General features: G+C 46.9%; 1 protein-coding gene across 1 annotated transcript; it reads right to left on the bottom strand.

The window, feature by feature from the left end:
• Positions 1 to 289: 289 nt before the first annotated feature.
• TOB1 (transducer of ERBB2, 1) lies at positions 290 to 1383 on the bottom strand (the record flags this gene model as incomplete). Its single annotated transcript, XM_084237571.1, has 1 exon — positions 290 to 1383. One exon carries the CDS (start codon positions 1381 to 1383, stop codon positions 346 to 348), a length of 1038 nt encoding a protein of 345 aa, XP_084093697.1. The 3' UTR covers positions 290 to 345.
• Between the last annotated feature and the right edge of the window lie 8717 nt (positions 1384 to 10100).

Below are 10100 nucleotides of genomic sequence, written 5' to 3'. Positions count from 1 at the left end.
TTTTACAAACTTTGTACTAAATTAAATTATACAATTAGAAAAGACCAATAAACCCACTTATTAGTGCTAATTTTTTTATAAAAAAAAAAATCAGCCATGTCCTTGCTATATCTTAAATACTGTAAGAGGCCATATCTGAGAGTATACTTTAAAATATACAGTCAGTATAAAATAACTTTGTGCTTGGTTGGCAAATGAAAAATGATGCATGTTTTATTTTTGTAACCAAGCTTGAATGTATCCTTACTATAAGCTTTAAAAAAAAAAAATCTCAAGGAGGTTAAAAAAAAAAATCCCCCTTGGGCCCAAGCATTTTAACTTGTACGATACATTTTTTTTCTTTTTTTAATTAGCCATAACAGGCTGGAATTGCTGGTTAGAATACTGCATGTTATTTAAGCTAAAATTCAAGCCATCTACAAAAGACTTCTCGTTGAGGCCTCCATAGGCTGCAAACACATCAAAGGCATTACTGTACTGGATAGGACTGAGGTTAAGGGGGCTGTCACCTGGGAACATTCCATTGGTACTACTACCTTGACCCTGCATATTAGGAAAAATAAATTCCTTGGCATTAGGAGAAAGAGCAGAGGTTTTCTGCTGTTGTTGTTGCTGTGGTGGTGGTGGCGGCGGTGGTGGCTGAGATGGCTGCTGATGTTGCTGTGGCTGCTGCTGGCTACCCAGGCCAAGCCCATACAGAGAGTGCATTGAGGAAGAGATGGCTTTCTGCTTCAAGAGGTCATTCACATTCAAGCCGAGGTTGATGGGAGAAGTACGTGCAACTTTGTTGCTGCGGCCACTATTCTTCATTTTGGTAGAGCCGAACTTGGTGGCAGCAAAGGTGGCAGTGGTAAAGGTTAAAGGCTGAGTGGACCGGGGCATGAAGGTAGGGCTTACAGCAGCAGAGTGACCAAAGGGAGGTGATGGAGAGCTGGACACTGATGAGGCTGGGTCACTTATGGGCATGAAAACCTGGGCCTCTGGGTTAAAGCTGTTTTTGATCTCCTTATCCAACTCACATCCATTTTCATTATTATCATCCACATAAAGCACTTTCACTGGTCCCTTTTCACCAATTTGGTAGGAAACCTCAAATGGGTCGATCCAAACACTAAGATCCTGCGGCAGATTGCCACGAACATCATCAATGTCCAAACCACTCTCTTTGGATGCTTGTTCAATCACTGGGTCCACTTTCTCCCCTATGTGTATACATCTAAACCCTGATCCTTTGTATGGCTTTTCAGGATACCAGTGCCCTTCATATTTCTTCTTAAGAAGTCTTTCAAGCTCTTCACCAAAAATGTTGACACGTCTCCTGGGAAGCTTATTGTACAAATATGAAATAATAAAATTTAGTGCTACTTGGATTTCAAGCTGCATAGCTGCTATGCCACAAAGTTAGGTTTGTGTTTCAACTCCCCACACACACACAAAAAAATGTTCAGTTTGTGGCAGAAAAACAAATTTTCATTCAAAGTGCTGGTATTAGTAGATTATTCTTCACCTTGAGTGGTCCTTGTTCCTTAAAGGAAAAACAGAAACAAAAACAAAACAAACATGTCCAAATAAGATAAATGTCTCACAATCTTTTATTACCCCAAGTAATTACACTTTTGGAAAAAGTCTAATAGGCTAGAAAGTCTGAAAAAAATAATCAGCACAAAATAAAAGAACATACAACAGAAAAATTGTTTATTAAAGCTCAAATTCTCACGGGGAAACTCAGGATTTACAGTTATAACAATATTTTTAAAACTATTTACTTTCTGTTTCTGAACACAGTTCTAAGAGAAATATCTCAAGAAGATGTAGAATATCCCCTCCTCTTAATCCTCACACGAACATTTACTGGAATCTATATACCCAACCACACACCTCCACACACACACACACACACACACACACACACACACACACACACACACACACACATATATATATGCCAGCTTTGGAAGTTGTCACCCATTTGGATGTGGATCCTATATATCAGTTCATTTTGGATATACACTGTTTAAATCTGCTCTACATTTAAAGGTTCTGGAATCTGAGAAGTTATGAAAATTAATTTTCAAAGTGCAAGAGGCTAAAATCAAAATAAAGTAAATACTAGATGAATTGTTACCCTAGTGAATGATAATTATGAACCAAATTCTATAGCTGAGGTCTTAAACATACACTAAAGGCGTACAATGTAATAATTGAGCGTCGCTGTTTTTTTTTCTTTTTGATGTGTTTCCTAAACCAGAAAATACCTCTTCGGCAGCAAGGATAACAAAGCCAACAATTAATTTTAAAACTCTACGAATTATTCTGTTTAAAGGGCAAGGCTTCTGAGTTTTATTCTGATTTTCAAAGCCACCTCCCTCCCTCACGATAAGAGAGCAGCCGGAGAGGCGTGCACGATAAGGTCGACCTTTAAACGTTTGCTGGATCAGCACTGGGTGGGGATAAGAAAAGATCAAGGGCAAACAGAAGATATTTGCGAAGGGGATCTATTTGTACACTGAGGTTTTTTTCTAAAGGGACATTTAAAAATCAAGTGGGCATTCATCCATCTGTGCCATTTTCGATATTCCTGGTGACAAAGGGAAAAGAATGCCCCGGCTGCCCCCAAACTACACACACTTTTCAAGCCGACAGCCTGGGCGCCGGCAAAGGCAGCTGAAGCAGCCAACCTGCTGGAAGGTGCAGTCGAGCGAAACTGAGGCTCGGCGGAAGGTAGTTCTAAAGCAACGCCTCGAGACAGGAGTGCGAGGAATTACATAAACAGCCAGGGAGTCTCATTAGATTTCTGCTCACAGCCCTCGGAGCCCCGGCTCGGCGGCGGCGGCGGCAGGCGGCGGGGAAGGAGAGACAGGCCGGGAGCCGCGGGGACCCGGGAGGGCAGGAGCCACTCTCGCGGCCCGGCCCGGCCCGGCCCCGGCAGGTCGCCGCGCCGGCCGCACCGGGCCAGCCGCTCCCCTCCCCCCGCCGTAATCCGACCCGCCGCTCTCCACCCCCCGCCGCGAGGCTCCTGGGACCCGGCCAGAGCCCCGGGGGGCGCCGGTTCCCCGGCGGCCCCCGGCCCCGCGGCGCCCCCCGAGCTCGCCACTCCTCCCGGCGCCCCAACCCCCGACTCCCGTCAGCTCGCCCCGGACCGCCCTTCCCGGGTCACCCGCCCGCGCCCCGGCCGAGTGACCCGCCGGCCGGCCCCGCCTCCGGCTCCGGCTCCCGGGCGCGCCGGGGCCCCTCGGAGCCGCCTCGGCCGGGCGTCAGGGCCGCCGCTCTCCGCGCCCGGGTCCAGGCGCCGCCGTCCCGAGCCCCGGGGCCGGGCCCGCCGCGGCCGCGCCCCTCCTCCCCCGGCCCCGCCCGTCGCCCCTCGGTACTTACGAGCTGCTTCGGGCTGCTCCGACCACGGGCCCGGCGCCGCGGGGGCAGGGGTGGCGGGCGGAGGCGAGCAGGTCGGCGGCGACCGGCCGGTGAGTGCACGACGACGTCGCCGGACGGCGGGCGCGGGGGACCGGGGCCGCGGCGGGGCCTGAGGAGCTCGCCGCCTTCTGGCTCGGGGGGCGAGGACGGGGTCAGGCGAGCGCGCTCACTTGTCTCCACAGCCCGGTGCCCGGCCCAGCGTCCCCGTAGAGCGCCCACTCCGCGCCGGGCCAGAGCTTCGCTCCTTCTACCGCGGCGCGCGCCCCGCCTCTCGTTTTATATTCTCCTCCCCGCCCCCATCCCCGCCCTTCAGCTGCGCGCGCGCCCGCCGCGCGTCACACAGCTCGGGGCGGCGCCGCCGTGCCCGGCCCGCCCACCCGCCCCGGAGAACCTCGCCGCTGGCCCCGCCCCTGCCCTGCCCCCCGATGCCATTGGCCAAGTCCCGCCTGCCCATGTCCTGACCGGCGGCGGGGGACCGAGGGGGCAAGGCCACACCCCTCGGGCTCCTGGGTGGCCAATGAACCGGCGACCTAGGGTCACGGGCGGGATTAAGAGAAAATGTGGAATGGGATTGGCGGAGAGACGTGCCAGTGAAGGCGACAGAGTGGGGGTGGGGCGCGGGCGCCTGACTCCGGAGCTCGGCGGAGCGCACCGGGCCCGGGGGGAGGGGAGGGAAGCAGGTGGCGAAGTGACGGGAGAACAGGGCGGAGACCCAAGGCTCCAGCGGGAGGGGAGAGTTTACCAAAAATGCCCTGCCCGAGTGGAACTATGGCCGCGGAAAATCCCACTCCGGTGGAGGTACCAAGGCGGCCCCCGTGCACCTAGGGGCGCCCACGGAAAGGGTGAACTGTGGCAGGGACTCGTGCACCCGATTCACCGAATATTAATCACCTCCGGGGCCCAGGCCAACTGCCGCCCACAGGGTGGCAACTGCAGAACCCCAGGCCGCCGTGCCGGGCTGGGGGTGGGGACGGGCGACCCCGGCACACCTCCCGCCGCGGCGACAGTTTAACTGCCTCCGCCTCAGGCCTCCGTGCGGCCTGGCACCGCTCGGCCGGGGTGGCTTGAGCCTGCGAGGCGGTCACATTTTGTCCCAAATGTTCCGGCCCGGGCCTCCGTGCCAGATCGCGCGCGTATCTGCTATGTGCGCGTGGAGCTCAAGGCCCCGGTGAACAGAAACACGCCTCATAAACACGCCGCCGTCCTGCGGTGCGCGTCTGAGCTCCTCTCGGTTGAACTACGTGCGGGTGACTAGGGAGTGAGGAGAGGCAGGCGCTCGGGGGGAGGGGGAGCGCCCCTTCTCACAACCTGCAGCCGAGAAGTACGCGGCGCTACGTCGGGAGCGGAGCCGGCGTCCCTCCGGCTAAAAATATTACTCACAGGTAGCAACGCCGCCTGATTGGCCGCGCGGCTCCCCCCGGCCCGGCGATTGGCTGCCTGTATCCAGGAGACCGACGTCAAGCTCGCGCCGGGAGCGGGCTGCGAGATTGGGGTTGGGGGGGGAGGACGGGATGGGGGCAGGGAGGGTGCGGCGTGCGGGGCGATGAATGAAGCGCCGGCCCCTGGCCTTCGCGTCGCCCCTTTCGTCGGCGCCCCAGGGGCGCTACCCGGAAAAACACCAGTTGGGGCGCTGCTTTCCCCTCAGAAACTGAGGCGCCTGCACTCTCAACCTGCTACGAGGAAGTCCACCGCACCCCGCCGGGGAGTGGGGGGTCGGAGCCGGGAGTGGGGGGTCGGAGCCGGGAGTGGGGGAGTCGGAGCCGGCGGTGGAGACGGGTTGTGTTCCCGGGACCCAGACCCGCTTCACCCGGTTAGGCCTAGAGGCGCTTGTCTTTGGAAACAAAATCTGATTGTAGCCTTGACTCTCCACCCTGACTCTGGCACCCGCCTACCTCCCCACTCCCACCCCCACTCTACCTTTTAGAGGGAACCGAATTGAAAAAAGACGTTTCTAAAGTCTCCGCGTGTGAGAATGAGGGGAGATGGGTTAGTGGAAAGGACCGCGGGCGGGAGTGTTCGGGTGACCGATGTCACGTTATGGTCCAGATCTGTACCCGTGTGTTTCAAAAAACAGAAGTTTTACTAAATGAGCCTTTAAATTCCGATTTTCTAGTGTGTGCATTTTTAGTGGTAAACAAGGAAGAGTGGGACTTAATTGTGAAAAGTATGGCAAGTATTTTAAACTTAAATGTCCAGCTATTTAAAAAAATATCAATTATTCTTTCAGTGTTTTCTCTCTCTTTTTTTTTTTTTGCTCTGTATTTTTGTTTGCTGGAAAAAAACATTAATTCCATTTGTAATAAAACTGAGTTGTTTTAATTTTATAATTAATCGAATACAGATCTTGCAAGGGACTAGGTAGGATGTTTTGGGAATGCTTACGGAGAGAAGTACTTGATTTTTCATGTGTTCCAAAAGCATAATTTTTCTAACCATCAGGCAAATATTACTGTATCAAGCATCCAGAATTGCAAGACCATGTGTTGGGCCATGTGTCTTGATTTGTAATTTGGAAAATATATCACTATAATTAGGGGGGCATATTAAGGTTGGCTGAGATTAAAATGTCTAAATATAGATGAATTGTAATTGTTTTTAACTTACTATACTTCTAATAATTCTCGAAAGGAAATCCCCAATCATTAGTCCCATGTTTTAAAGTTTGAGAATAGCCATCTGATGTGTACTAGTTAAATATCAACAGCAATAAATGGAATTTTAAAATCAGAAATATTGGTGTCAAAAAGATATAACTTTTTGCTTCTCCAAGAATTTGAGAGGGTTTCAAATGAGAGAGACTGGAAAAAATACAGGAGAGCAGATGTAGGAATATTTGAATTTCACCCCTCTTTCAATGAACTTTCAGTTCTCTCAATAATAAAAAGGATTGGATTAGTCCCTAACATCTTTTTCAGTCAAAACCTCCTGCATTTAAAGCTCTATACTCCTAAAGTAAATAATGTAGTACTTTTTCAAATGGAGATTGCAAATAAAGGGGACACCAGATTCATATCCTTCCAACACTGACAGTCACAACGTATAAATATTTCCTTTATCCAAATTTTGCACTTTAAAGGATCCCCCATTTGGCTTATTACTATTTTACATTTACTTTGGAATTGCACAGAGGAATAGATTGCTAAATATTTAGATTTATGGAGGGGAAAAAAGGAAGAATTTGACATTAGGCTCCAGGTGGTATCACAATCAACAGTTATTCTCTCTGGGCAAGTGATAATCATTGGAAATCACAGCCCTTGCCTTTCACTTCCTTGCATTTCACACAATTCCTAGAGGGGTGTCTGACAACAAAGGTAGTGATTGGGAATTGAGTGAGTTCCAATACCATTGCATCTTGATAGTGCGCCCAATTATTAGCTCATTCACACATCTAAATACACACATACCCCTCCTTGATTTCTGAGCTATGTCCTAAATTTTCTAATTCTCGTTCAGTTTCCTTGTAAACTAAGACAGGTTTACTGGTGAATCAGCATCACGTGACATGCATTACTAAGGCCCAGGAATCAACCTTTTACCTTTATTTGAAAATTAGGCAATATATGAATGTAATGTTGTTCTTTATTGTTATTCATTTCTTTTAGACAGTCATGCAGCACAAACATAGCATACACATTTTAAAATGTGTTAATAAGAAACAATTATAAACTAATTGTTGAGTTATTAAACACCAAGTAAACCACTTCTTTCCTAAACATTTCTCAAAGGAGGACACACAGTTATGGCTGAGAAAATTTCAGTGTGGTTTCCTATGGCTTGTCATGTGGCTTAGGAGTGGAGGACAATACTTTCTCCAAAAGATATAGATAGGCACACAGACCTTTATAATTAAAAGATAACTAGCTAACATTAAGCAAACCCATTTGTCTTTGAAATAGTCAATTCCACTCAAGTAACTTTATCTGATAAGAGATTCTCTTCTTATAACTTGCTTACTCCCTGTTACCTTCATGAACAAAAATTCAAACCAAATCTGGAAATTTCTTTCCATTAGCCGAGGATAAGGATTCTGATCTCAGCCAGAGGTGACAGCTACAGATTCTAGGCATGATACAGCATTCGCAACATTCTGAATACAAAGAACATTTATTTAAAGTTCTCTGTGAGGTAACATTATCAAAGTATTTTAAAAATATGAACTCTAGATTTCATCCATTGCACATTATGTTAATGATAATTGGAAGTACTCTGTTGTAATGGGACATACACTTAAAGCATAGGTGGGATCTTTTTGTTACTTAGCGCTGCTTACTAAAATAGAATCTTACAGCATCGTTGTAGCTAGCGCACCCATTTCCCATGCCAAGTCCCCTTCCCCTTGTCTTCCTGACTAAAGAAGCTGTGAGCTAAATATGTGTTTTCCCAGGCTTCACTGCAGTCAGGGTGGCATTGTGACACTCTTCTGTCACTGAAACATAAACAGAAGTCAGCTGGGAAAGGAGCTTGTTCTAGTTACTCTTGCTGCATAACAAATTATCCAAAATTTAGTGGCACAAAGCACCCATTTTATTGTGCTTGTGGATCCCTTAGGTCGGGAATTCAGACAGGGCACAGGGGTTGGAGGGCTCCTCTCTGCTCCACAGTGTCTGGAGCTTCAGCTGGCGAGACTCAAGAATTATCTGGATCAGATTTCTCTAATAGAACTTTCTGCAGTTATGGAAACATGCTACATCTGTACTGTCCAGTATGATAACCACTAATCACATGTGGTAATTGAGCACTTGATAGGTGGCCTGTGTGGTCGAGGACATTTTTATTTTACTTAGTTTTAATTTCTACAACCAAATGTGGCCAGTGACTCCTGAACTGAACATAGTGGATCTGAAGGCTTCTTCATTTACATGTCAAGCACCTGAACTGGTGTGACCCTAAGGCTGGACTCGCTTGGCGCTGTTACTGTGGCCTCTGAGCTGTCCCTGTGATGTGTGCCGCTCACAGAAGCTGCTTCTGAGAGGGAAGCATCCCAAGAGGTAGTCTCTGGAGAATGGACTTTCTGAGAGAGTCACATGGAAGCCGCATAGCTTTTCCTGACCCACTCTTAGACGTCACAAAATCTCACTTCCCTCAGACTCTGTGGGTCCCAGTAATCATAAGCCCGCCTAGATTCCAGGGGTGAGTACATAGACACCTCCCCCCAACACCTCTCAAAGAAGGAATGTGGAAGAATTTGGGACTATCTTTTTAAATCAACACTGCCACCTTTTCCCTGTTTAACATGGATTGATGGCAGGAGTTTCGCAGCCTTTTTATAACCATGAACATAAATGTATGATAATCACAGAGGTAAGGACTCTGACCAAAGTCAGAAACTGCCTAGGTCTAGTCCACTTTTGAAGCCACAGTAAGTGTTCCATGACTTATAGCTGAACATATTCTCAACAAAAACACCAATTTAACATCTTTTAGGGGTACCTAAAAGATTTTTTTTAATTATTTTTCTAGTCTGATATATGGGGGCTTCTTTCTCAATATAAAAGCTGGGTGGAAATGCTCATTGTGGAAGATTGGAACACAGAAATAGTAAAATAGCAACCATCTGTAATCGTACCATCCAGTGATAGATAACCATTGTAAGCACCCTGTTTCATTTCTTTCTGAATGAATTTCCACTGCAAACGCATTTTGTATCCTGCAGTTCACTTAACATTACATCGTTCCTTTTTCCCCCGACACTAAGCATGTGTCATAATGATGATTTTTAGATGATATTTAGAGATATTCTGTTCTCTGATTTAGAATAATTTATTTAATTATTGCCGGGCATGTAGGTTGTTGCGAATCTTTCTGTGTCAAAAAATATGTTTAACAAATACTATCTTCAACATGTTAAGGCATGTTAACATGTCTTTAACTGCATTTCTGATCATTTCTTTGGGATAGTTCTGTAAGTGAACTTACTGGGTCAAAGAGGGATTTTTTTTTAAGGTTCTTAATACATAAAGACAATGCATTTTCCAGGAAGATTGTACTATTTTACATTCTCAGTGTATAATCATGTCTCTCACTATATCTGAGCCAGCGTTTCTCATTAAGATTTCTTCTGTTTTTTTTTTTTTTTTTTATTCTTGGCTAACTTGATAGATAAAATGGCATCTCTTTGTTGTTTCATCTTGATCTGTTTGGTTATATGTAGGATGAACATGTTTTCACATATTTATCAGTTCCTTATATACCCTTTCAATGAATTTTCTAGCCACACCTTTTCATTGGGTCCATTAAAGTAGTTTTTCTCTTCAATTTGTGTGAGCATCTTGCCTATTGTGTGCTCAATATGTGGCTGAGCATGATCCTGATCTTAAATTTCATTCTTGAACTTGCCCAAGCATTTTTAAATTATTTTTTATATTTTTTACATCCTTCGTCATTTTTGTACAATATATGCTTTCTCATCTCAGTTACAGTCCTCATGAAATTCCTACCACCTATTCACCCTGTACCATCACCCTAGTCCCTTGTGCTCTTCCCACCCCCTGTTTTGATCCTACTCCCCTCTTTCCCCCTGTAGAATGTCTCTGGTTTATAGTTGCCTGTTAATTTGGTATTTACTTTATTATAATTAATCTTTATTTATTTATTTACCTGATCCCTACATTCCTTCTAAAAGTGAGACCATCTGGTATTTTTCTTTTTCTTTCTGACTTATTTCACTGAACATGATCCCTTCCAGC

This window comes from Talpa europaea (genome assembly GCF_964194135.1).
Source record: "Talpa europaea genome assembly, chromosome: 7".
Taxonomy (NCBI): domain Eukaryota; kingdom Metazoa; phylum Chordata; class Mammalia; order Eulipotyphla; family Talpidae; genus Talpa; species Talpa europaea.
Note: the sequence above shows the minus strand (reverse complement) of the source record. Positions and strands in the feature narration are given on the sequence as shown.